The sequence below is a fragment of the Trichosurus vulpecula genome, chromosome 2 (assembly GCF_011100635.1).
Source record: "Trichosurus vulpecula isolate mTriVul1 chromosome 2, mTriVul1.pri, whole genome shotgun sequence".
NCBI classification, from domain to species: Eukaryota; Metazoa; Chordata; class Mammalia; order Diprotodontia; family Phalangeridae; genus Trichosurus; species Trichosurus vulpecula.
In genome coordinates this window covers 75,179,139-75,207,037 of record NC_050574.1, presented here as the reverse complement: position 1 = coordinate 75,207,037, position 27,899 = coordinate 75,179,139, and the positions used below count along the sequence as shown (strand labels likewise).

General features: G+C 44.6%; 2 protein-coding genes across 2 annotated transcripts in view; one reads left to right on the top strand and one right to left on the bottom strand.

The window, feature by feature from the left end:
• Nucleotides 1–1,825: 1,825 nt before the first annotated feature.
• DNALI1 (dynein axonemal light intermediate chain 1) lies at nucleotides 1,826–27,481 on the top strand. Its single transcript, XM_036745627.1, has 6 exons — nucleotides 1,826–1,906; nucleotides 2,670–2,818; nucleotides 19,627–19,796; nucleotides 22,924–23,102; nucleotides 23,603–23,767; nucleotides 25,578–27,481. The coding sequence occupies exons 1-6, from the start codon at nucleotides 1,826–1,828 to the stop codon at nucleotides 25,611–25,613; spliced, it is 780 nt and encodes a 259-aa protein (XP_036601522.1). The 3' UTR covers nucleotides 25,614–27,481.
• Nucleotides 27,424–27,899, bottom strand: part of GNL2 (G protein nucleolar 2) — a 22,611-nt gene continuing 22,135 nt past the window's right edge. Inside the window, exon 16 of the mRNA XM_036745626.1 lies at nucleotides 27,424–27,612. Within this exon, the coding sequence (XP_036601521.1) occupies nucleotides 27,460–27,612 (153 nt within the window). The 3' untranslated portion in view covers nucleotides 27,424–27,459. The remainder of the gene's footprint in view (nucleotides 27,613–27,899) is intronic.

Below are 27,899 nucleotides of genomic sequence, written 5' to 3'. Positions count from 1 at the left end.
GGAGATGGGGTAGTGAGCTTCGCTCCAAGCTCTTAGAGGGCGGAGACTTTTATTGTCTTTAAACCACTGCTAGCACAGGGCCTGTCCATGGTCGGTGTTTAATAAACACTAGGAAGGAAAGAAGAAAGGAGGAAGAGAGGAGGGCTAGAAAGGGAGAAGGAGGCTTAGGGACAAGTTAGTCCAGTCCCTTTATTTATACCCAGGGAGGTTGAATGACTGAGGCCATGCCCCATAACGAGCAGAGTCAGAATCCAAACTCAGGTTAGTCCTCTAAGACCCTTGGTCTTTCCGCTGGACCACATCCTTAGTTTAAACTCTGTCCTGCCTAGACCCAAGAAACGAGCCGTGACCGCTTCTTAGGGCATCCGGTCTAAAACTCTCTTATCTCCCCGGAGGGATTTTTGTCTTCACTAGTCACAGTCCACCCTAGCGTCTTTCCATAGCAAATGACAAGGAATAGCAGCACTTCTGTGAGTTGTAAAAGGGAAACAGGGCTTCAGGAGGAATTCAGGCTCCAGGTGGAGGGCACGGATGATTAGCACAGGGCGAGCAAGGGGAAGTACCAGACTCATGCCTTCATTGCACAAGCTGATTGTGTGCCTAGTGTTGCAGGAAGATCCAGAATTCTGGTCATAACAGGAGAAGCAGCCTAGCGTGATAAAAGGCCAGGATTGGAGTCTGGAAGATGAAATCTGACACGTCGCAGTTGTAAAGGGGCAAGTCGTTAAGCTTCTCAGTGCCCCAGGCAGCTCTCTCTAAGTCTGCAGGCTTTACAGAAGGATTGCGTATCTGAACCATTGGAAGGAGTTTCATCACCAGGGATTCCCTATAAATGAAATTTCATGTCCAGCAAATAAAACTCTAAAATAACAACAGAAAAAAAAACAGTTCCCATTTGTGAATGAGTGACTTGTCCAGGATTGCACAGCAAGTGCCTTAGGCAAGTTTCAAACTCAGGTCTCTATCCCCTGCAGCTCATACCTTAGCCTCTAACAGGACAGGAGAAGATACTCACAGAGGTTCTTAACCTGTGCGAAGGACACCTTTAACGGTCTAAGTAAAGTCTGTGTTTTAACATATTAATAGCCAGCGTTATGTGGCACTTAAGGGTTTGCAAATTTGTTTTACAACTATCTCATTTGATCCTCACCACAACCCTGGGAGGTAATTAGTATCCCCATTTTACAGATGAGGAAACTGAAGTGGACAGAGGTCACATGACTTTTCCAAGGTCACACAGCTAGTAAGTATCTGAGGCAGGATTTGAACTCAGGTCTTTCTAACTCCAGGCCCAGGACTCCATGCACTGGATTATAAAGAAAAACAATTATACTGAAATGCAGTTATTAAAATTCTAAAGAAACAAGTTCACAGACCCAGGGTTAAGAACACTTGCCTAATAATATAAACGAGCCTATGGTGATTGAGCTCTCATTTCTATAGCACTTTTCTCAGAAGCATCTCTATAAGGCACTTTTCTCAGAAGCATCCTGTGTGCCCCAGAAAAAGGAGGTCTCTTGCTCAAGGCCGCACAGCTAGCTAAGTGACAGAAGTGAAGTTCCATCTGGTTGCTTCTGGGTGGGTGCCTAGTGCGGGATTCTTTTCACCACACCTGGCCTAAGAAAAGAACTTGGAGCTGGTCGGGGGAGGACTGCCAGCCAATCCCACGGCTCTGCTATCGTCACGCCCACTACGAGCCCCGCCCCATCGCTAGCTCCGCCTCCACCACTAGTTGCAGGCAGCGAGTGGTAGGGATAGGGGGTGGGGCCTCGGTTTCCATGGTGACAGTAAACAAGGCTGCGAAGCCTCTGCTGCAGCAGCCACCATGATTCCTCCAGTTGACTCTCTGCTCAAGTATGACACTCCGGTGCTAGTGAGCCGGAACACAGAGAAGCGGAGCCCCAAGGTAGAACCGAGGACCCGGAAATGGGGACTGCAGGGAGGGAGGGAGGAGAGGGGAAGAGAATGTGGAAGTGAAGAGGTAAAGGAGGAAGATGGAAGAGGGAGTGGGAGGGGAAAGGATGTGGGAGGAGAGGAAGGGGGGAAAGGGGAGAGGGAGGATGGAAGAAATAGTGGGAGGAGTGAGGAGGGGTAAAAGTGGGAAGAGGAGAACAGAAGGAGGGAAAGGACCGAAGAAGCATGAGGAGAAATAGGAAGGAGAAAGGAAGATATGTTTGGGAGGAAGGAGGAGGAACTAGCAAGAGGGAGGGGAGGGAAGAAGATTGAGACGAAAAAAGACAGTAGGAGAAGCAAAGTGAAGGAGGAGACTATAGGAGAGAGGAGCAAAGAGGAAGGAAGAGAATGTGGGAGGGAAGATGTGGAAGTTAGGAAGGAAGAGGAAGAATGAAAAAGTGGGGAGGAAGGAAGAGGAGGGTGGGAGAAAAGTTGGCAAAAGGAGGGATCACAGAAGTGGGTGTAGAAGAAGGAAAAGAGATGTTGGTAAGATGAGAGAGGAAGAAAGGAAAAGGTGAGGGTAGATGCATGGGAGAGGTAATGAGAAGAGGGATATCATGAGAAGAGAGATAGCAGAAGAAGATGGGAGGGTAGAAAGGGAGAAGTAAGGTGGGAAGAAAGAAAAGAAAGGATACAGGAAAGAACCAGGGCCATAGCTGCCCCAAGGCCAGTTCTGGGGGCCAGGTCACTGAGCTTCTCTGTCACCTCCTTCCCAGGCTCGCCCCCTGAAGGTCAGCCCCCAGCAGCCATTGGCTACAGGGCCAGTCCCACAGCCACCCAAAACCAAGGCCACCCCTTCTACTTCTGCTGCCCCAGACCCCACCAAGCAGGCTGAAGAGATCCTGAACTCCATCTTGCCCCCCAGGTAAAAAAATCAAAGGATAATCAACAAGCTGGAAAGTCTTGGGTTGGATGGATCTGTGGTCCAAAGACTGGCTTGGCCAAGTTAACAAAGGCTTATTCTACAGGGCATTGAGGTTTTTGATCATAGCAACTCTACTAAGATGTAGAGGGAATAGCCACAGTGATGAGATAATTAACCCTTGAAGTACTGACATTGGCATCTGGTGGCCAGACTAGCCACCAGAGAGAGTCCCACAGCCCACCCCCAACCCTACCCTTCCTGAGGGCCCAGGATCACAGGATTGAACTGTTAGAGCCATGAGGGACTTTAGAGGTCACTAGTCCAACTTCCCCCACCCCCATTTTATAGATGAAGAAACAGAGCCAGGTAGTGAGTTGGAGGGCCTGGATTCTACTGTAGGCCCTTTGACTCTAAAGACCAGTGCTATATGATACAAACAGATAGGCACCAGTTCCATACCCACAAGAATTGGGAGAGGCACAGGAATTCTAAGTCCCAAAGATACTAGGATCTTTTTTTCCCCCTCCAAGGTCACTTAGCTCTCCTCACACCAGGGTCCTCTAATTATAATCCATCTATGATCCCAGGAGACTCCTCATTGCATCATAGAATGTCAGACCTAGAAGGGCCTTAAATATTATTTAATCCAACTACTAAAATGGAACTTGAGTCCAGAGTCCAGTCTAAGATCTGTTAGTCTTAGCATGCAAGGGTCTTCAAGTAGCTCAGGTCCTTCATGTGCCTAATGTGTCATCTTTTTGTTCTGGCTGTTATCCTGATGGAATCATAGAATACAAGAGCTGGAAGGGACTGCAAAACCATCCAACTCCAACCATTTCATTTTTATATATGGAGACACTGGGGCTAGGGAAGTGGTCACTTCTTTTCAGGAAGACCTGAGTTCAAATCTTGCCTCAGACAGACACTCACTAGCTGTGTGAACCAGGGCAGGTCATTTGACCTGTGTCAGACTCAGTTTCCTCATTAGTGAAATATAAACCAATGGCATCTACTTCACGGGGTTGTTGTGAGGAACAAATGAGATAGTATATGTGCTTCGCAAACCTTAAAGAGTTGTATAAATGCTAGTTATCATTATCATTACTATTATTGCCCATAGTCACGTGGGAAGGAAGCTCCAAGGAGAGATCAAAGAGGAGCTCTCTGCTTGGGGGTAGATGGGATGATGAGAGGCGATTCAGAGAAGGCAGAGTTGGAAAGTCTTACTTTACTTCCATTTTCTCTGCCAAGAACAATGATCTCTGGACTGGAAGGGACAAGGGGAAAATCGCTGTTAGGGAATCAGAACCCAAGATAGATAAGGAGATCATAAGAAAGCACAAAGCTGCCCTTGATTGGCTCAAGTCACTAGAGCCAAATGACCTCCATCCCAGGGTGCTAACAGAGCTGGCTGATGTGTGACTGAGCTACTCTCAGTGATCTTCAAAACATTAAGGATTTCCTCAATAGTGACACAGGCCTCCCTGCAGTGTCTCCCTCCAGATACTCATCTCCTAACTCAGGGCATTTTCACTGGCTGTCCTTGATGCCTGGAATTCTCTGTCTCCTCATCTCTATCTCCTGGCTTTCCTCCAACTCCCAGCTAAAATCTCACCTATTACATGAAGTCTTTCCTGATCCTCATTAACACTAGTGCCTTCCCCCGAGATTATTTCATATTTATCCCATCCCTATCTTGTTGTACATGGTTCTTCGCATGCTATTTCCCTGTTAGACTGTGAGCTCCTTGAGAGCAGGGAACTGTCTTTTGCCTTTCTCTGTATCCCCAGACCTTAGTACAATGTCTGGCATATAGTACGAGTTTAATAAATACTTGTTGTTATTGTTGATGTAAGTGGCATAGTGGAAAAAGAGCACTGGATAGTCATGTGACATGAAGTCTGTTCTAGCTTCTTCCACTAGCTAGCTGAGGAACCATAAACAAGCCTCTTCCTCTCTCTGGTATTACATGGGATGTAATGATCCCGTGAAATGGTCCAGGCATTCCTCTTCTCCATTTCATCCTCCACCCAGCTGTCAAAATAGGGAAAAAATTAGGGGTTTTGGCGTGCCTTTGTATCCTGAGGCTAGTGACCTTGTACAGCCCTCCCTCACTCAAATCAAAGTCAACCGCAGGTCATGTGATCATCTCTCTGATGTCATAGTCCTCTTCAAGAACGAAGGATAAACACAACAATAACCTAGTACAACAATTTGCTTATTGTACTGTATTTAAACTTCACTACATAGGTGAGTACAGAGGACGAGTGGAGATTGTGGAAAATAAGAGAGATTCTATAGGATAGATTTTCAGAAAAGGAAGAGACTGGAATTTCATATTATAAGCTGCTATCTGTTGCCTTCAATTCTTGGCATAATTCCAGAACATAATATTAAAGGGCTGGTCAGTGAATGTCTAGAAAAGGAAGTGATGATCACAATCAACATGGTTTTATTCAGCATAGGTTATGCAACAGTAAACTCAGTTTCTTTTTTTTTTTTGACAGATTGGGAGGATGCCATAGATACATCAGGAGTGGGGAGTGGGGAGTGGGGGGGAGAGAGAGAGAGAGAGAGAGAGAGAGAGAGAGAGAGAAGCCCGAGAGAGAAAGAAGCCCACCTGTAGCAAGACTGTCACTGTGTGGCTTGAAGGGAGGCAGAATAACTATCTTGAGCCTTTTCTCCCCCGCCAGAAGGAGCAGGAAGTTGGGACCAGAGGCCATTCTGCTCTCCTCAGAGAGGGGAAGTACTAGGCCAGATGTATATCTGTTCCTTTAAATATTCATTTAGGGGATATGATTAGTTTCAACTAACTTGTGATCACTTTGTGTCACTTTGTCATTTCTTGGGAAGAAGGGAGACTCCCTTTCCCACCTAATACCAGTTTCATAATGAATGTATATAGCAAATAGCAGTGAAACTCAATTATCCAAATCATAGCAAAACAGAAATCAGAGAAAGTATACATGGGAGAATATATACCAGACAATACAAAGGGAAGGAGCTCTCCCATGGAGAGTGAGATAACTCAGCTCAACCAAAAGAGAGAGAGTCCTTGATCTCATCCAAGGGGAAACTCTGTACAGCCTCTAGTGTGGCAAGCTGGAAGTAGGGACATAATGGAGACTGCTAGTTCCTCTCATGTTTTACCAGAGTCTTTTCCTTCAAGCAACCTGAAGTGGGGTTAGTTTCTTACATCTTCTCTGTCTTGAAGCTGGAAGCCAAAAGCACCTGAAACCGCAAGATTTAAAGCTTGATAAGTCTCTGATAAAGTGACTCTCACCAATTCTGCCCCACCCTTCACACAGCTCACGGTATTCATCCCTGTCCATAAGGAGAGTTCCATATCAATGGACTTTGCAACAGGGTTTTTCACCTAAATTTTAGCAAAGCATTTGACACTTTCTCTTGCTGTCCTTGTGGAATAGATGGGGTGGGGGTGGTTGTGGCCTGAACAGTAGTGCAGTTTGGTAGATTCAGAACTAGTTGGGTGGCCACGCCCTTCTCCTCCTCTCCCCCAGTAGTCATTAAAGATTTGAAGTTAGCTTGGAAATAGGTCTTCAGTGGAATACTCCGGGGATCTGTACTTGCCACTATGCTGTTTGCTGTTTCTGTCATTGTCTTGAATAAGGCAAAGGTGGAAGGCCAGACCTGAAAAAAGGTATGGAGATAAAAACAAGTTGTGGCAACTGAGGTGTGCAGGGAGGAGAAGAGCAAGGGGTAGAGATCTATCTCTTTGAGGAGTGATTGAAGGAACCGGGGATGTTTAGCTAGGAACAGAGAAGCCTATGGAAGGATATCATAATTGTCTCTAAATCTTTAAAAAGCCCTTATGTGGGAGAGGAATTAAGTTTGTTCCACTTGGCCCTATAAGACATTACTAGAGGTAATGAGTGGAAGCTGCAGAGATGATTGAGGCTCATTGGAAGTAATCACTTTGTAACAGCATAAGCCCTAGAGGTGGAATGGGCTGACTTAGGGGACAGCAGATGCCCTTCTCATTCCAGATCTTCAGGCAGAAGCTAGATGACCAAGAGGAGTGAGACCTAGACAATAGTACAGCTTAGACAATTCAGAGCTAAACGGTTGGCCAGCCAGAGGGGATTATGGGGCAGTATGGCCTGGACTATGTGGGTTCTGAGGGTGAATATGTAATTTTAGAGGCAGATTTAGGCCAAGTGTAATGAAATTTCCTAACAATTAAGCAAGGCCCCGTGGACATTATCTGGGGATGTTATAAAGGGGAATTCTGTGAGGTACATAGTTGGATTAGCTAGCCTCTCAGGCTCCTTCCAACTCTCCCATTCTGGGATTCTTTGAAGTATCAGGGCAGGGACTAAAACCCAGGACTTCTGGCTTTTCTGGTATTTCTACCCTTAAGCACTGTTTCTTCTCCAAACCCTTCTTCAAATCCATTTCCAGAAGCCTTTCTTCATGCTCTGGCTCATCTGTTCTCTTGTATCCTTGGGCATAGAAGACTTCAAGAAACAGGGCAGGATTTCTCTTAAGTGAGCTCCTTGTATCAGGACTCAGTCAAGATGTAACAAAGAACCTTCTAACAACCAGAGCTGTTTCAGTGTGAGATGAGCTGCCTGGATAAGTTGTGGTTTCTCCATCATTGGAGGTTTCCCAGCAGAGTCTAAATAACTAAAGGACATTTGGGGATGTTGTAAGAGAACTTCTGTTCAGATACAGGCTTATTTGGAAACTTCTGAGGTGCCTCCCAGTTCTGAGAGGCGATGGTTTGTTTTTTTTTTTTTTTCGAGACTAGAAGTGCAGTGGCCTTTTCTAGCCTGATCCTACAGTTAATCAGCATGGAAGCTTTGAACTGCTGAGTCTTCAACCTTGGGACTTACCACATTGAGGCTAGACCCATTGGGGACACCTGATTGGTTTAAGCCATTGCAGCTCAGAACTCCCAAACTCAAGTGAGGGAACAGCATCAGCCCTTCCTTATCATACCTAGTGATTCTGTGATTGTGAAGGAAACCAGTCTTATTATAAACTTCAGAAATGTGGTGGAGAAAGCCCAAGGGGGTCTTTTATCAGCCGAAACAATATGATCCAGTGGAAAGAAGACCAGACTAGGATCTGAAGCACCTGGGTTCAGTTTAGCTCAATTCAACAAACATTTATTAAGCACAGATTGCATGTGAGACACTTTGCTAGGAGTTGATTCCCCTCACACAAGTCTGCCACACAGCCCTGGCTCTCTGACCCAAGGCAAATCGAGTTCCTTTTCTGGGCCTCAGTTTTCTTACCTGTGAAATGGAACTAATAATCCCTGCCCTTCTTTCCCTTGGGGCTATTGTACAGTTGATAGCACTATATAAATGTGAGCTATCGTTATTATAATATTGCAGCTGCTATAGAAAATGGAATGGAATGGGATAGAATAGAAAAGCATTTGTTATTACCTTCTTACTATGTGTCAAACACTGTGCTAAGCACTGAAAACACAAACAGAAAATCAATATAGCCCCTCTTCTCAAGGAGCTCACATTGAAGGAAAACCAACATATATAAAAGGCTTTAGTTAAAAAGGGACAGATTGAAGGCTTAGTGGTCCTTAAGTGTAGAGGAAAGGTAGCTGAGAAGATCCAGGATTCCTTAGTAGGTGGCAGCAGGACAGATTGAAGCACCTGGGGGCAGTGAGGGCATAATGTCAGGGCCATGATGACTTTACCATGGATAAAGTCAGCTACCATTATTTAACTTGGAAAAGCTATAAGCCAAGAATAAAGTAGAGGGGGTGTTGGTGTATGATTTTTTTTTGTTTGCAGATGATTGTGCACTCAGTGCAGCCTCTGAAGTTGAGATGCAACTAAGTATGGATTGATTGTCTGCTGCTTGTGCTAATTTTGGCCTAACAATTAACATCAAGAAAACATAGGTGCTCTGCCAGTCAGCACCACCCCATCCGTACATGAAACTATTGGTTACAGCAAATGGAGAGGTTTTGAGTGTGGATAAGTTCACTTACCTTAGCAGTATGCTTTCCAGGGATGTGCACATTGATAATGAGGTTGATGCATGCATTGACAGAGCTAGGTTAGTGTTTTGGAGGCTCCAAAGTAAAGTGTGGGAGAGAAGAGGTATTAGACTTGATTAGATGAAGGTCTATAGAGCCATTGTGCTGACCTCATTGTTGTATGTCTAGGAAACCTGAATAGCATATGATACCGTGACGGGAAACTGAATTGCTTCCATTTGAATTGTCTTGGGAAGGTTCTGAAGATCACCTGGAAAGTTAGGTTACAGGACATTGAGGTCCCTTCTTGAGCTCAACTGCCAAGCATTCAGACTCTACTGCAGAGAACACAACTGCAGTGGACTGGCCATATTGTTAGAATGTACGCTTGCCTAAAAGTCTGCTTTATGGAGAACTCACATAAGGCAAGCACTCACATGGTGGTCAGAAGAAGTGATACAAGGACACACTCAGGTTCTCTGAAGAACTTTGGAATTGATTGCATGACATGGGACATGCTGGCAAAGGACTGCTCAGCATGGCATGCCCACATCAAACAAGGTACTATGCTCTATGAGCAAAGCACAATTGCAGTAGCTCGAAAGAAACATGAGATGCACAAAGTTAGAGAATCCACCCCAAATGTTCACATGGACTATTTGTATACAACCTGTGGTGGAGCATTCTGAGCTCATATGGTCTGATCAGCCACAGTCACACTTTAGCTTGATTCTGACATAGTGATGTCATTTTGGTCCTCTTTGAGAATGAAGGACATACCATAGATAGTAAGACCTGAGAATCTATCCCGTCCCTAGAAGAGTTGTAGTTGGTGACTGCTTGATCATATAAGCTGTTTGAGTGGCCATGTCCCAATCAGTGATTCTTTGGAAAGACTTAATTGTTCTCAGGGTCAAGGGGTGGGGGTTGAAGAGGTCAGCATCCATCTGGATGTCATAGACAGTGGGGGCTGGGGTGGGAGATGGAGAAGTAGACAACTTTTTTGAGGAGTGTTGAAAGTGAAAGATGATACAATAGCTAGGTGGACTAGAAGGAGCCATGGAAGCTTTTTTATATTGGTAGGTGGGGTAGCAAATGAGAAATGGACAAAAGCCTGGGACTGGAACTGAAGGAGGGAATCAGAGCAGTCTAGAGGGATATCAGAAGACTCCAGAGTTAGGGGAAGGATCATTGAACTTGGAACCAGAAACTTTGGGTTAACCCCTTCATCTAATGTTTAACTACGTAACTTTGGGTACATCTTGAGCTCTGTGAGCCTCAATGTCCATAATGGTTAAATGGGGACAATAAACTTCCTAAGCATTGTAAACTTTTGAGTCCAACAGAAATGTGAGATATTACTTTATGTAAAATAAAAAGAGGGGGATGGGCTAGCCATGGCATTCTGTGATCCTTGGTTGATACCCATTACAGCATTCCCCAAAAGCCTCTGATTCTGCTCAAGTTTTGTTTTCCTTTTCTTTTTGAGCCGTGGTAGGCACCTGGTGGGCTGGGACTTGAAGATCTGTCTGTTGTCCTGAGACTTTCTTTTTTTTCCAGTAAGGAAGAATTTATTAAGCACATATGACTAGTGTAAGTGTATTTCTAAATAAATAGAAAAGTGGGAACAGTTCCTGCTCTCAAGGAGTTCACATTCTGATGAGGGACAGTACAAACAGGTTTTATCAGCATATCAAGTGGAAAGCCTCCAAGTCCTTAGGGTCCATCAGCAAAACAGATGTTACATTCGCATGTATCTTCTTTAATATCAGTTCCCCTGGTAAGATTGTATCAGCTTTTAAAATAAATAGTATTTTATTTTTTCCAATTACGTGTAAAGACAATTTTAACATTCATTTTTTAAAAATTGTGCTCCGAATTTTTTCCCTCCTTCCTTCCCCTCTCCCCTCCCTAAAATGGTCAGCAAGTTGATATGTTATTTATGTGCAATCATGTAAAACATATTTGTGTATTAGTCATGTTGTGCGAGAAGAAATAAGCCAAAAAGAAGAAAAAAATAAAGTAAAACTAGAATGTTTTGATCTGCATTCAGACTAATCAACTCTTTTCTAAATGTGGATAGCATTTTCCATCATGATTCCTTTGGAATCGTCTTGGATCATTGCATTGCTGAGAAGAGCTGAGTTATTCATAGTTGATCATTGCACAGTGTTGTTATATGTACAGTGCTCTCCTGGTTTTGCTCACTTCACTTTGCATCAGTTCATAAGCAAGTCTTTTCAGGTTTTTCTGAAAAATCACGTGCTCGTCTTATAATACAGTAGTATTCCATTACATTCATATACTACAACTTGTCCAGCCATTCTCCAGTTTGTGGACATCCCTTTCATTTCCAATTCTTTGCCACTACAAAAAAAGCTGCTATAACTATTTTTTGTACTGAGACTTTCTCTGTGACATTGTTTACCCAGTGTTAATGTGCATTTCTTGCATGCATGAGAAGCAAAGTATGAGTGGATACCTTCAGAGCATGCTAGGTTTTGGGTGTGCAGGTAGTAGAATCCTTGGGATAAAAACTATCTGTGGATAATTCACAATATGGTTGATTCAGATATGGATACTGGGTAATAACTAGCAAAAGATTGACTAGCCAGTTAAGTGCCTTGCTGCACACAGTTGGTGCTTTCTGTCTTACACATCTTTGCTTAGACCACTTCTACATGTCTGGGGTGTCCTCTACTGTCTCCTTTGTGCTTTCTATACATTTTTATTCCTCCCCTTCTTAAGTCCCACTTCCCCTGGGAAGCCTACCCCAAATGGGCTTAGCCCATGGTAATCTAGGCTTCTTCCAGCTATAGCTTGGTCAGCACTGATCATAACCTTGGACTATGAGTTACTTATTTTTTCACTCTTCTCCTTTGGCAGACTCCCTGAAGGCAGTGATCATGAGCGATTCATTTCTGCCTTGGCCACAGCCCTGAAAACAGAACTCTCTATACCTTAAACATTTACCAAGTGCATACTGTGAGCAGGGCTCTGTGTTAGGCTCTAGAGAAGCTTTAACAATTAGATGAGGACAGTCTCTGCTGTCAGGGAGCTCCCAGTTTAGGAGCAGGGATGTGGCATATACACAAATAACTATAATATGCAATATCACATCAAAAGCTGCTTAGCATAGCAGAGTGCTTTACACATGGCTTAATGTTTGTTTAATAGAAAGGATTTCTTGAAATGGAGCTTTGGAAAACCAGGCTCTGATAAAGCCTATTGGGATTGAAATGGAACTACTTGACCATGCCTTAAGCCCAATCACTCTGGCTCTCACAGATTGACCAATAATAGGTCTAGCCCAAGCCTCACTTGGTCATTCTTTGGGTTTTGATGACTCAGAGTGAGTGTAAATGGCAGTTGTTTCTGTTCTGGCCAGAAACCCTGAGAGTTCTCCCCTCCCGGTTTACTTTTTTTTTTTTTTTTTTAAAGTAGGCCATCTTTTGCCTCTTTTCTTACCTAGGTTTAATTCACTAAATGGGTGTTGCCTCAGACAAACTGAGACCCAGGAAAGACTTTAGCTTAAAAAGGCCAAGGTCACCCACTGCATCTGGGGTGATCTCCAGTTGTCCTGATCGATGTCTTGCCACTGGACTCACATGGCTCCAGAGGAGTGAGGCTGATAACTTTGCATAGCCCTGCCTCATTTAAATCCAGATGATTTGCAAGTCAAGACATTACCCTTCTGATGTCATTGGTCCTCTTCTAGAACAAAAGACAAACAACAACAACAACAAATTATATTCACACAAAGTTCAGTGTCAGGTTGGAGGGAGAATATAATTATTGACTGGGGGTTGTGATCGGGAAAAGCTTCCTAGAGGAAGCTCGTGTGAGCAAAGGCATGTTGGTATGAGAGCACAGTGCTAGTCCATGGAGGAGAGGACTGTGAGATAAGGCTAGAAAGGTAAGATGAATGACACCAGAGGTCCTTGTATGTCAGGCAGAGGAGTTTGGACTTTACTGGGCAGGCAATAGGGAGCCACTGAAGGGACTTGAGCAGAGGAGTGGTATGATATGAGCAAGATTACTCAAAGTTATATGAAGAATGAATTGGCAGGAATACTTGTTAGGAAGGTATTGCAATAATCTCAGTGCTCAGCAATGAGTGCCTGTATGAGGTAGTGTTCTTAGGAATAGAATGGAAGAGAAAGATGGGAGATGTGGCAAAAGTAGAATCCATAGGACTTGGCCAGCATTATGAATATGGGAGCCCAAGTGAATGGTGGTGCCACAGAAGGAAGTGGTTTAGCATGAGAGACACAGAGCTTGGCCTTGGACGTGTTCAGTTGGACATGCTGGTGGGCCATTCATGAGATGAAAATGCACATCTAGGACTGAAGGATAGAGGCTTAGGCATCTTCTGCCTAGAGATGGGAGGTGATGTTGAGAGAGTGGCCAAAGGAAAAAGCATAGATAGGGCCAAGGACTGACCATTGGGGAACACCCACAGTAGAAAGTTTAGAAGAGGACCGAGTGAGAGGAGAAGCAGCTAGAGAAGTAGGAGAACCAATTTACTTTTGCAAATCCATCTTGATTCTGGACTCTTCTTGGCTTGCCAGTAAGCATTCTAATTACATCCGCAGTCACCATGTCTAGTTATAAGTTACTTACAGTGAGAAGAGAATTCTTTGGTGATTAAAAAAAAATGACCACAAAAGAGTGTGGTGTTTCTGAAACCAAGAAATAGCAGAGTGTCCAGTGGCAGAGGGCTGGAGGTTGGGGTGGACTTCTAACACCATCAGAAGCTACAGAAAGTGCTAACAAAACGCCATTGTTGTTGTTGAGTCATGGCCAACTCTTCATGACCCCATGGACCATAGCATGCCAATTCTGGCCGTGGGGTTTTCTTGGCAAAGATACCACGGTGGTTTGCCAGTTCTTTCTCTAGTGGATTAAAGCAACTTAAGTGACTGAGGCGATATTTGAATTCAGGTCTTTCTGACTCCAGTCCCACCAGCTTTATCCACTGAGACACTTAGCTATCTCCACAACAGACCATTGGTTTTGGTGATTAGGAGGTACTTGGTGATCTGGGAGAGAACAATTTTGATAGAGTACTGAGGCACAGTAGAACTTCAGAGGACTGTGGAAAAAGTGGGTAGGTGAGATGGGACAGTACCTAGATGAACTAGAAGGGCCAAAAGAAGGCTTTTTCAGGATTGGGAAGGGCTAAGCAGAAGAAAAAGATCCAGTGGATAGAGAGAGATGAAAGATGCATGGTGGGGCAGCTAGGTGGTAAAGTGAATAGAGCACTGGCGCTAGAGTCAGGAGGATCTGAATTCAAATGCGGCCTCAGACACTTGACACACTTACTAGCTGTGTGACCTTGGGCAAGTCACTTAACCCCAATTGCCCTGCCTTCCCCCCCTCCAAAAAATAAAAGATGCATGAGGATGGGGTGTGGTTAGGAAGGGAATAACTGTTGGACCAATTCTGAAAGAGGTGGAAGGGCTCAAAGGTACCTGCTGCGGGATCTTAATGTATTTTGATATCTCTCTGCTTTCGTGATGAGAAGGAAATGGGAGAAAGATGGCAACAGTGAAGAGGAAAGGAGCCGAGGGAACTGATATTGTGTCACCTCTGCTCTTCTCAATAAAAGGCTAGAAAAGTATCTGTTGTCAGGTGATGGTGATAGATAGTGTTGTATGACTGCAACTGGGGGTTGGAGGAGAAAAAAGAAAAGAAGATTTGGAAAAGTTGGCTGCGATGCTTCTATCCTCTTACTGGAGAAGTGAAGGCCTAGAGATGCTGAGTGAGGCATGTATTATCAGACATGGCCAATGTATTGATTTGGGGTAAGAAGAGTAAAATCCTCTGTGTGGCATTCATTTTACTTAGCTGTATTTCTTTATTACAAGAGGACATTTGTTTATGGAGAGGGGAATCCTTGGGAAAGACCAGTGAAAAAAAGAATAGTAGTAAAACTTTTCTAATATAAAGAAACCTTAAGGAAAAAAGGAGGGAAAAATTGCTGAATTCACAGGTAGATAATATTAAAACTGTTGTTCTTGTTGTTTGTCCTTTGTTTTCAAAGAGGACCAGTGACATCACCAGGTGACGCCTTGACTTATATGTGAATTGAATTTAAGTGAGGCAGAGTTGTCATCAGCCTCATTCTTTCTTCCAGAGTCAGTGAAATCCATTGGCAAGACAAAAAATCAGGATGACTGGTGATGGCCTGGGATGCAGTGGATGATCTTGGCATTTTCAATGTCTGAACAAGCTCTAGGTGCTCCTACTTCAGCTGCCTTCATGGTCATTGGAACAAATTGTTCTCATCTGGCCGTTCTGCCAGGGGAGGTTTTCACTTGCTTGGGGTAGACACCCTCCATAACTCACTTGACAGGTTTGAAGCCTGTCAATTACTTTCAACCTGGTTTAGCCCAGCTGTGCGTGCTACAGCTTCTTTGAACCACAGGTGAGAGTTGGGTGACAGGTAGAAGCAAAGGTAGAAGTTGCTAGTCCTCCCTGCACACCCCATACACCCTAATAGTAGAGTAGAATGACTGTCAAGAAGCAATTAGGGGCCAGCAGAGGTTATAGATAATGAATTTATAATGGGTGAAATTAGCTCAGTTTTGTGTGACTTTCTTCAACGACATAAACTTGTTCATGGCCACAGTAGGTGTGGCATCTGAGCGCCTAAAGGAATAGGAGGAGGTAAGGAAAGTAAGACAGAAATATGAAAAGGGTCCCAAATAAACTCTGCTCCTTTACACTGTGCCTTGGGTTCAGCTGGGGTGCTGCCAGAAAGGGGTAGTTAATGGATGGATGGAAGGTGAAACTGCTCAGAAACCCAGTGATGGGGCCTGAGATTCTCCATCATGGGAAGCAGGGAGAGCCGCCGTTGTGCATGGCCTTCTGGTGACTGAGGGTTATCGTGGGAGAATCCCTAACAGGCGTAAAACCTAGCTATCATATTTGACTCCTCACTGTCCCTCATCCCTCATATCTAATCTGTTGCCAAATTCTGTTGCTTTCACTTTAATAACGTCTTGTATATATAGCCCCTTCTCTTCTCTGACTCTGCCACCACCCTGGTACAAGCCCTCATCACTTCACACCCAGATTATTGCAATAGCCCGTTGGTGAGTGGGTCTGCCTGCTTCAAGTCTGTCTCCACTCCAGCATCTTCTATTCAGCTATGAAACTGATCTTCCTAAAAGCACAATCATCACAGCACATACACACACACACACACGCACGCATGCACATATACATACATGCACGCACACACATTTAATAAACTCCAGTGGCTTTCTGTCACTTCCAGGATAAACATTAAAATCCTCTGAATGTCATTCATAGTGCTTCCTCACTTTCTCTTCCTTCCCTCTCCCCTACCAGCCTCTTTACTGTCTTCTTATGCCCTTCACAGACTCCATGATCTAGTCACACTGGCCTCTTGGCTATTCCTCAAATACGGCTATCCCCCATGCCTAGGAATCATTCCCTCCTCATGCATGCCTCCTGGCTGCCTTGGCTTTAGCCTTAGCTAAAATCCCATTAAAAGAGGCCTTTCCCAGTTACCCTTGCTGCTGGTTCCTTTTCTCTGTTGACTATCGTCACTTTATTCTGCATATATCTTATTTGTGCACAGTTATCTGCATGTTGTCTATCTCATCACACTGTGAGGTCCTTGAGAGCAGGGACTGGTTTTTTGCCTTTCTTTGTATCCCCGGTGCTGGGAACAGTGCCTGACACATGGTAGGTTCTTAATAAATTCTTTTTTAAGAAAAATCTATTATTTATTTAATGTTTTTAGTTTTCAGCATTGATTTCCACAAGAGTTTGAATTACAAATTTTCTCCCCATTTCTACCCTCCCCCCCACTCCAAGATGGCATATATTCTGATTGCCCCATTCCCCAGTCAGCCCTCCAGTCTGTCACCCCACTCCTCCCCATCCCCTTTTCCCTTACTTTCTTGTAGGGTAAGATAGATTTCTATGTCCCATGGCCTGTATATCTTATTTCCTAATTGCATGTAAAAACTTTTTTTTTGAACATCTGCTTTTAAAACTTTGAGTTCCAAATTCTCTCCCCTCTTCCCTCCCCACCCACCCTCCCTAAGAAGGCAAGCAATTCAACATAGGCCACATGTGTATCATCATGCAAAGCCCTTCCGCAATATTCATGTTGTGAAAGATTAACTATATTTTGCTCCTTCCTATCCTACCCCCCTTTATTCAGTTTTCTCCCTTGACCCTGTCCCTTTTTAAAAGTGTTTGCTTTTGATTACCTCCTCCCCCTATCTGGCCTCTGTTCTATCGTCCCTCCTTTTTTTTAATCTCCCTCCTTCTTTCCTGTGGGGTAAGATACCCAATTAAGTGTGTATGTTATTCTCTCCTCAGGTCAAATCTGATGAGAGCAAGATTCACTCATTCCCCCTCACCTGCCCCCTCTTCCCTTACAATGAACTGCTTTTTCTTGCCACTTTTATGTGAGACAATTTACCCCATTCTATCTCTCCCTTTCTTCCTCTCTCAACATATTCCTCTCTCATCCCTTAATTTTATTTTATTTTTTAGATATCATACCTTCATATTCAACTCACCCTATGCCCTCTGTCTCTCTATATATGTATATTCTCTTCAGCTACCCTCATACTGAGGTCTCATTACTTATACACATCATCTTTCCTTGTAGGAATGTAAACAAAACTGTTCCACTTTAGTAAGTCCCTTATGATTTCTCTTTCTTGAGTACCTTTTCATGCTTCTCTTGATTCTTGTGTTTGAAAGTCAAATTTTCTATTCAGCTCTGGTCTTTTCACTGAGAAAGTTTGAAAGTCCTCTATTTTATTGAAAGTCAATATTTTGCCTTGGAGCATAATACTCAGTTTTGCTGGGTAGGTGATTCTTGGTTTTAATCCTAGTTCCATTGACCTCTGGAATATCATATTCCAAGCCCTTCAATCCCTTAATGTAAAAGCTGCTAGATCTTGTATTATCCTGATTGTGTTTCCACAATGCTCAAATTGTTTCTTTCTGGCTGCTTGCAGTATTTTCTCCTTGATCTGGGAGCTCTGGAATTTGGTGACAATATTCCTAGGAGTTTTCTTTTTGGGATCTCTTTCAGGAGGTGATTGGTGGATTCTTTCAATTTCTATTTTACCCTCTGGGTCTAGAATATCGGGGCAGTTTTCCTTGATAATTTCTTGAAAGATGATATCTAGGCTCTTTTTTTGATCATGGCTTTCAGGTAGTCCAATAATTTTAAAATTATCTCTCCTGGATCTATTCTCCAGGTCAGTGGTTTTTCCAATGAGATATTTCACATTGTCTTCCATTTTTTCATTCCTTTGGTTCTGTTTTATAATATCTTGATTTCTCATAAAGTCACTAGCTTCCACTTGCTCCAGTCTAATTTTTAAGGTAGTATTTTGTTCAGTGGACTTTTGGACCTCATTTTCCATTTGACTAATTCTGCCTTTCAAGGCATTCTTCTCCTCATTGGCTTTTTGGAGTTCTTTTGCCATTTGGGTTAGTCTATTTTTTAAGGTGTTATTTTCTTCAGTATTTTTTTGGGTCTCCTTTAGCAAGTCATTGACTTGTTTTTCATGGTTTTCCTGCATCACTCTCATTTCTTTTCCCAATTTTTCCTCTACTTCTCTAACTTGCTTTTCCAAATCCTTTTTGAGCTCTTCCATGGCCTGAGACCAGTTCATGTTTTTCTTGGAGGTTTTTGATGTAGGCTCTTTGACTTTGTTGACTTCTTTTGGCTGTATGTTTTGGTCTTCTTTGTCACCAAAGAAAGATTCCAAAGTCCATTTTCGCTGCCTGTTCATGTTCGCAGCCAACTACTTGACCCTTGAGCTTTGCGTTGGGGTATGACTGTTTGTAGAGCAGAGAGTACTTTGAGGGGCTGTGCTGTTGTTTTGAGAGCTATTTCTATACACCAAACTCTGCCACACCAGTGCTCCTCCTCCCCTAAGAACCAGCAACCTGGACCGTGACTCAGATCTACACAAGCTCTGCATTCCTGCTCTGATCTGCCACTTAATTCCTCCCACCAGGTGGGCCTGGGGCTGGAAGCAACTGCAGCTGTAGTTCTGTAAGCAGCCTCGGAGCTGCACCACCTCTGCTGCCCCCAGGGCAGTGGCCGACCATGAACTCCTTTCACTCTGTCCCTGCAGTTTTTCCCACTAACCTTCTCTGTTGTCTTTGGTGTTTGTAGGTTGAGAAGTCTGGTAACAGCCACAGCTCACTGATTCAGGGTGCTACGGCCTGTTCTGCTTGGCTCCCAGTCTGGTTGGTCTGGGCGTGGCCCATGCTGGGCTCTGCTTTGTTCCCCTCATGGTGCGATAGACCTTACCCAGAGAGCATCCAGGCTGTCCTGGACCGGAGCCCTGCTTCCCTCTGCTATTCCATGGGTTCTACAGTTCTAGAATTTGTTCAGAGCCATTTTTTATGGGTGTTTGGAGGGTCCTGGGGGAGAGCTTTAGACAAGTCCCTGCTTTCCAGCCACCATCTTGGCTCTGCCCCTTAGTAAATTCTTAATGGCTGACTACCTGACCTTAGGAATCAGAAGTGTTGGGTTCACTTTTGAGCTCTGTCACCTGCCTGTCTGACTATGGGCAAATCTGTCATCCTCAGCTGTGAAATGAAAGGGTTGCATTAGACAGAGAGTCTCCAAGATCCCTTCCAGCTCTGACATTCTTCAGTGCTATGAGTCTATGATTCTGTGATTTCTTAAGTCCTGGGCCTCGGAGCTGCTTAGAGGGCCTATCATCTTGTCTGCTGTGAGCACAGTGAGTTTGTGGTGACTGCCTGCCTGCCACTCTTGCCCCTGACTTTGTCCCTGGATTGTGTGTTTGTGCCACAGAGAATGGGTGGAAGATACTCAGCTATGGATCCAGCAGGTGTCCAGTACCCCCAGCACCAGGATGGACGTGGTGCATCTCCAGGAGCAGCTGGACTTGAAGCTGCAGCAGCGACAGGCTCGGGAGACTGGAATCTGCCCCGTGCGCAGGGAGCTGTACTCACAGTGCTTTGGTGAGTGCATTTGGAGGTGGCAAGGTGGGCAGTGTGGAGAGTGGGGTGGGCTCAGAGACATAAAACTGGACTCAACTCCTAATAATGGCCACCTGGGACTTGTTGGGTTTCATCCTCCGAAGAACTCAAAGTGTTTCCTCTTCTACATCACTCACAGTTGGGGCCACTGAAGCCCAGAGGGGTTGTTAGTAGGTCAGCAAGCATTCATGAACAGCCTACTCTGTGTGCCAGGCACCATGCCAGGCACAGATGGGCAGACAAAGAAAGGCAGAAACTGTCTCTGCCTTCAGAGAGCTCACATTTTAATGGAGGAGACAGTCTGTAAACAGTCATCTACATAATCTATCCCGTGTAAAAGAGTGATCATTTCCGAGGGCAGGCACTGGTAGTGGGGGCATGGTGGTGGGCAGGATGAAGACTGGGAAAAGCTTCTTGCTGAGGGTGGAGTTAGTGTTGAGTCTTAGAGGAAGCCAGAAAGTAGAGGTGATGAGGGAGAACATTCCAGACCTGGGGCCTGAGGCAGGGGTGGAAGGTGGGTCAGTGATAAGAGGTCCAAGAGCCCCAGGAAGAGTGGATTAGAGTGTATTAGTTTCTTATAGATTCTAGCTATCAGTCTTTTAGCTGATGTAGTTGTGGAAAATGATTTCTGCCAGTCTGTTTCAGCAGTTAGGTAACATGTCACGCATCTGACAACGGCAGTTTAAGGTTGCTTGAAAGTTTGCTTTTTGTTATATAAAATTCTTTTAAAAATCTGTGTAGAAACAAAGCCACTTATTTTTATGCCTTAACAACTCCTTCCATTTGTTTGATACTCATGCTCTCTGTAGGTGGGACAAATATTGGTTTTTAAAAGTGCCCGGCTCAAGGTCACAGACAGTTCTAGTAGCAGTCTACCAGCTCCAAGTCCAGGGTGGTCCCCTCTGCTAATTCAGCTCCTCCCTCCTTGGTAATGAACACAAATCTCCTCACAGAAACCCGGCTTAATACTGGTGTTCCTGTATTTGGCACCTTACTGGCTAATCCTCCCCACCCCGGCCCCAATGGTGCCTACCCTACTAGGGAGCTCCAGGTGGCCATTCCTCTGGCATTGTGACCGGGACTTCCATGAAGTAACTAACCCTCTTACTTCTGGCCTCCCCTCCACTCACCAGTCAGTATCCTCATTACAACTGGAGTCACTGCTTGCATTTAGAAGCTGCTTGGAATGGGAAAAGAGAACTCTTTGGTGATTTGAAAATATACAATCCAACCACATTCAGACCACAGTCCAGAAACTTATTTCAGAGATTAATTTGCTTACCACTTGATAAACTGACTGGCGCCAAGAGGCTGCAACAAGAGGTCTCCTTAAAAAACTGGGCTTCTTGGCTGCTCCCCAGCCTTTCTGTGCCAGGCTGGGCACTTACTCTTCAGTCCTGCATGTTAGTCCCATCCTCAAGACCCTGGGGGAACTGGGATGCCCAGCAGCCCTACCCAGGCCTACCCAGTCAGATGGCCACATGGGATTCCTTCCCAGTCTCATACAAAGAAAAGTGACTCCCTAACAACATGAAATTGGATTCTTTTTGCGTAGCATTTGCTTGATAAATAGTTATAGATGTGTAATAAATGTTGAATTGTAGTGGAAGGAGCGCTGGCCTTCGAGTCGGGAGTATAGGGTTCAGATTCCAGCTTTGTCATTAACTCTTTGTATGACCCAAGTAAGTTACTTCCTTTTGCCAAGATGAGCCTCTCTTTTCTTATCTATTAAATGAGAGGTTTTTTATTTCACTAGTTGCCATGCCTTACAAGGATCAGTAGAAGGAACTAGGAATATTTAGCCAGGAGAACCCTTGGAGTGGACATGACAGTCTGTGATAATTGAATTTGCCATTTAGAAATGGGGTTAGAGCTCTTCTGCTTAACCTCAGAGGACAGAACCAGTAGTAGTAAGCAGGTAGAGAATAGAGAGGAAGATTTAGGCTCAGAGTAGGGAAAGACTTCCTCACAATGAAAGCTATCTAAACATAGAATGAGAGGATTGGAGTGTAAATCATAAACTCTATCAACCACCATATAAAAGAGAATGACATGGACAGTCATTGAGGAGGATACAGCTCACACGGTTCTCGGAGGAAAAATCTTCTCTGAAAACATACGCTAACAGAACAGAAAAGGAGAGGATCAAGAAACTAAACATTCAGATGCCACCTAGAAAAACAGCAAATGAACCAGCCTAGAATAAGAACCAAAGAAATGTTGGCAGTTTCAAAAGTGGCATGGGCTACCTCTGGATACAGTGGGCTCTTGGCCCCACACTGGAAGGCTTCAGGCAAAGGCTGGATGGCAGCTTGTTTGGGAGGCTGGAGGTGGGATTCCTGTCCAACCTAAGATTCTTTGAGATGCTTTCCTGGGGCCCTTTCAGCTCTCTCTGGCATCTGCTTCTCTGCTACTGACTGGGGAAGGGTATGAGGACACAAAGTGCCCCAAACAGCACCAAAGTCATCAGCTTTGGACTCGGAGGCAGAAGATCTAGGCTCAAATCCCAGCCCAGCCACTGCTGCATAAGTGTAGGCAAGTCACTTGGCTTCTTTGGGAGGCTCCCCATTTCCCCTCATCTGTAAAGTACCTTGGGGGTGTTTGTGAGAAAAGCCCTTTGAAAACTGGAAGGTGTAGATATGGGAATAGCAGTTATACTGAACCGTAGGGCTCACATTGATCATCAGCCTGCTGTCAGGGCATTGTCCTAGGCTGACTGCCTGCTACTCCACAAACCTCGGTTTTGGCATTCTGTCTCCAACAGAGAAGTGCTTGGTCTGGTGGGATTGGACTCTGTGAGTCATCACATTCCTTCCCCCCTGCCGAGAGAGAGAGAGAGAGAGAGAGAGAGAGAGAGAGAGAGAGAGAGAGAGAGAGAGAGAGAAGGAGGGAGAGGGAGAGAAAGTGCCTGCCACCCCAGTTTTCACCAAACTGGTTTTTTTTTTTACCTTGGATAGTGTCCCCCCACTTTGAGTCAAAAGCAGTCAAGAGAAAGCTTTGCCCTTCTCAGCATTCTCTTCAGGGAGAAAATATGTTTGGTAATACCCAAGTTGCCAGCCTGTTGTCTTCACTGACCTGTGTGTGTGTCTATCTCCCTGTGTCTTGGAAGATGAGTTGATCAGAGAAGTGACCATAAATTGCGCAGAGCGGGGCTTGCTACTGCTGCGTGTCCGGGATGAGATCCGCATGACCATCGCAGCCTATCAGACCCTGTATGAAAGCAGTGTGGCCTTTGGCATGAGGAAGGCACTCCAAGCTGAGCAAGGGAAGTCTGACATGGAGAGGAAAGTGAGTGGGATGAGGGGACTCTGCGTGCACTCTCTGCCCCACCCCTTCCCCCCATGGCCAAGCCTGCAGATGCTTGTCCCCTCTGTCTCCTGGGCCCCTTTGTTCAACTTAGGTCCAGGTCCACCTCCATTCTAGACTCCTGAAGTCCCCTTGGGACACTCCTCCAGTTCTCAGAAAGCACAGCATTTGTTCCAAATAGTTTTCCTCCTAATATAGATCTCATCATTTGCATTTCAGGAAGTCATGCTTGGTTTTAAATCACAATCACCTTCTAAGCATAGAGTGGGGTTTACTTTTGGTTTCTTTCCTAGGCTTCAGTGTCAACACTTTGGAATTCCACTGGGTGGCAGTAAAGATTCTGGGAATGTGAGATTTTCCCCTTGGTTTCATAAATTTAGATCTAACTCAACCTGTTATGCAGATACTTTCTCTCTCTCATCAAATACAACCCTGTCCTAGCTTCCTCCCCAGTGGGGAAATCAGATGTCCTCTTTGCTCAGATTGCAGATTTGGAAGCAGAGAAGAAAGATTTGGAGAGGCAAGTGAATGAGCAGAAGGCTAAGTGTGAGGCCACTGAGAAGCGGGAGGTTGAGAGGAGGCAGGTTGAAGAGAAGAAACACAACGAAGAGATTCAGTTCCTGAAGCGGACCAATCAGCAGCTGAAGGTGAGGCCGGTCACTTTGGGTGTCATGGGCCTAATTCTCTGGAGGGCCAGATGTGTACTCTCAACCATAGCCTAACATTTTCTCTTCTAGCTTGGTAGGAGAAAGCAACAGTGTGGCTCCCTCCTCCTACCTCCCAGGGCTCAGATGAATAGCTCCCTCTTCAAGAGAAATTTGTTCCTTAAGTGGGTGTGGGAGAAAGTGAGGTTTACATTCTACATCTTTCAGCCTCTGGTTTTGGCAGCATTTTCCCCAGAATAACAGAGTCCAGGAAGTCCTCACTGGCAAGTCACTGCATTTTCTCATCCTGACATTTTAGAGACTCCCATTCAGAAGGGCCAGGCCTCAAATGCACATGGATGTTATCTGAGACAGGTCCCTTAGCAGCAGAGCATGACCTGGTCAGGGAAGGCCCCAGAAAGGAAAGTGGCAAGGAAAGCCTTTATAATTCTAAGTCTCCACCTGGGATGCTGTCAGAAAAGCTGGCCATTTTTTTTTCTCTCCTTTTCTTGTAGTCCCTTTCTCTGACTAGATAGGAACACAGAAAGGGTGGGATGTCATCCACTGACAGTATGGAACAGCCACTGCTGCTCTTTCTCCCCTGCCCACCACTGAAGGCTCTCTTGGGGAGAATGCTGCATTATCTTCTGGAGGGAGGGCTTTCTGGGCTTTGGCCAGCAAGGGCACTCCAGGAAGAAGGATCGGAATTCCCACTGCCTCTCCTCCCTTCTTCTCAATGGAAGACCTAACGAACCTTGTGGCTCTGGGATTGGCAGGGACGTGGGCTTCCGCACACCAAAAATACTCAATCTGAAAAAAGGAGCGATGCTTCCTGCTGATGGAGGGTGGTATTGGTCTTTGTTGCTGAAAACTGATTTGCTATTGAGACACAAAATTCTTTTTTATGAAGAAAAAAAATCAGTTCAGAAATCTTCACAGTCAGATAGGTAGTCTTGAGAGTAAACCTTTTCCTGTCTTTCACAGATAATTTTGGTGTACCTTAATCTGCCAGAGAGTTTATAATAACAAAAGCAAAGGTTTATAATAAAAGTTTATAATAGTTTATAAAGTTTATAATAAAAAAAGCAAAATACCTTAGCATCTTTGTAATGCATCCTAGCAAGCTCCTAATCCCCAGGATGAAGGATTCTTTAGACACGAGTTATTTCTATGAGCTCAAAGCTGTCCTGCTTCAAAAGCACTGCTTACCTGCCTCCTGCACCCCAGGATAGATGTACTTACAGTGGTTTATTTTACTAGTTGCCTGAAGAACAGAACAGTTGTCTCTCAGGCACTGTCAGCTTGACATACAAAATGGAGGCAGCCTATACACTAGTAGCAGTTTTCTTTAATTGGGCGTCAAGTTGTCTCAGTGATGGAAAATTTGCTATTCCACATCCCCTTGTCCCACCTGGCACACAACTCTGGAGTTCCAAAACTGGAGGGCCAAATGTTTAATTTAGCAGACATAGTCAAGCCTGAAATGTGAGTCCTGAAACCACTGTTTCAACAGCTTTTATTCAATTTCCTCTTCAGTGCTTTACATTATACCCTGAGCCTGGCCATTGCATGGAAACCAGGGCAGCTCTGGTTTCTCCTAATGCAGCAAGACCATGCTGCCAAGCCAGAAACAAATTTAGAAAACATGGCGTTAGGAATGAAAAAAAGAAAACCCAAACCTAAAAACCTCGGGCCTGGCTGTCTGGACTATTGCAACTAGCTCTCCTCAGGGACATTTTTCACCTTGGGGGGCTTGATTCTGGAAGAAAGGCTCCACCTTAAATATTAACTGCTTTTGTTTTTTGTTTTTCAGGCCCAACTGGAAGGCATCATTGCACCAAAGAAGTGAAGATTCCCACGTGGGCCCCAGTGAGAACTATCCCTATATAAACGGTCCCCTGTAATAAAGCTACAGTTTAGTGAGTGAACCAGCCCACGCCCATGGCCTCCAGAAAAAACATCAGGCAATATTCACACCATTGCCTAAATGCCCTGAAAACATCTCAAGATTTGGTAGTAATGCCAAAGGTTGGACGATGGGAATTCATGTCTCCCAGGTATCTTCCATATTTGGCTTGCCAGACAGTTTTGGAATTAGCTAAAAGCCTACTTGGCATTGCTCAATGTAGACCCCTGAGCAAGAGTTGTCCAGCTCAGGGGCTGAAGTGGCCATTGTCACACCTTAACTCCTACAGCCAAAGAAGCGGCTCCTCCCTTCAACTCTACTTTCCTGTACTTCTTATCTCTTCATCAGTGCTTCTCCCAATGCTTGCTACCTGTTCCACTCCTGCAAAGGGTCACCTGTCTGGGGTCTATTTTTCCCCACCCAACTGTGGTCCTCAGGACCTGTTTTCATGCTTTGCTTCAAGTTAGCCCAACCCTTCTAATCAATCAGCCACTATGGCCTCTGCTGTTTCAAGCTGCCAGCAGCTATTTCTCTTCAGAAGTCAATAAGATTATAACATTCATGGCTTTGTTTAGGTTTTTCCAAAAAGAAATCCGAGTCACGGGCGTCTATCACAAGGAGGCCACATACAGACACCAAGGTGGTACAGCAACCTTTTTCACAAAATATCTGTGTTTTGGACTTGATAGACTGCAGAAAGAGGACCTATCCCCTAAATAGCTATGTCCAATTAATCAGAGCTGATCAAATCCCAGGAAACAACCTCTATTTAGTACAACTGGTAAACCAATCAGTGAGAACTGACCATGGATGGCTACTACTCTTGCTCAGGAGGGTAAACTTTCAAGTCAAAGTAAAATAAATCCAGATCAGTTTTCCCAGGGTTTTGTTTTGTTTTTGTAGCACCATACCTTTTAGTAAACAAAAATTTAAGCTAAGAGGGGAAAAAGAACTAACTCATTTCTATTTGGGGCCAAATGGGTTTAAGTCAGTGGAGGAAGCCATTCAAACCAATTCTCCCAGGTAGCACGGCAACGACTTTAACATGGCAGGCTCTACAGGTACTTGCTCTTCATGGAGACTGGCACTAAGGGCTGTTGGAGAAGGAACCTCACTAGTTAAGTGAGCCTCCCTGCTAGCAGGGGAGACCCAGAATCCCACTCACTATTCAGGCACGGAGATTTGCTTGAGAAAGGGCCACGTCCTACAGGAACCATTTGCTTTCATTAAGGCAGGTACTACTTGTTCACCACACTCAGACTCAGAAAAGGTGTTGTGCCTCCCTAGTACTCTCAGACTCTGATACAAATACTTGCATGGGCTCAGCACTCTACTCCCTGAAAACTGAATTCCAAATTCTGGACCCAGCACCCAGCACCTCGAGCTCCTGAAGGGAAGTTGCTGCTGCTGTATCTAAGTTTAGGCTACATAAAATATTTCTTAAAAGTATTCTATTTCGCAAGACTCTCTTTAATCTAACAAAACAGTGATTAGACAATCCTTCTTCCTCTACATCTGCCAGCTAAGTACCATGATAAAGCTACCTCTTGGAAGGTCTCAGAGGGTTATTTGAAGTATCCTTAAAAATCTCAAAGGTTTTCATCACTTAAATATGACTTTAGTCAAGATAGCAGTGTTTCTTTCTGAGTTTTGTCAAGTACACATGAGTGATTTCTAATGTCAGGTCAGAACCAGCAGCAGTGAGGTCTTGGAAATGCAAACTGTGTATGAAGAAAATGAACACAACCAATTGTATATTTTTGTAAATTTTAATAAACCAATTAAAAAGTTACTGCTTCCGTTTGAACTGTTTATGGTGATGCTTTTGTGCCCCTGAGTCACTGGTCTTCTTTTTGTTCCTATTCTTGTTTTTCACATTGTGAGTGTCATAGTACCGAACCCCAACCTTTTTGGCTCTCTTCTGCCGGTCTGCCCGCCTTCGCTGCAAGAATGAAGAAGGTCAAGAGTCAAACCAGGAAAGCTCCAAAAAGGACACGTCTTTCTGGTCAGTGGGATATTCCTGAGCAGCCTTCCATAGCCACTAGATGATGGGAGTTTAGTTCAGAAGTCTGTCCTGTAATCATGCCTTGTTTCGGCAACTTAATCTACTTCTAGGACATGTCAATCACCCCCAAGCTTACTAGGACTGTGGTCATAAGACAGGGCTCTGGTTCCCTGATAGGCTAGTAATTTCAAAAAGTCACATTTAGGCTATGAGGGTTCCCACTG

Excerpts from the sequence above, each read along its gene's own strand:
- DNALI1 (XM_036745627.1), top strand. The coding sequence starts at position 1,826 with ATGATTCCTCCAGTTGACTCTCTGCTCAAGTATGACACTCCGGTGCTA. Across the intron at positions 19,797-22,923 it reads GCTGTACTCACAGTGCTTTG|ATGAGTTGATCAGAGAAGTG; the intron begins GTGAGTGCATTT and ends GTGTCTTGGAAG. Across the intron at positions 23,768-25,577 it reads GGACCAATCAGCAGCTGAAG|GCCCAACTGGAAGGCATCAT; the intron begins GTGAGGCCGGTC and ends TTTGTTTTTCAG.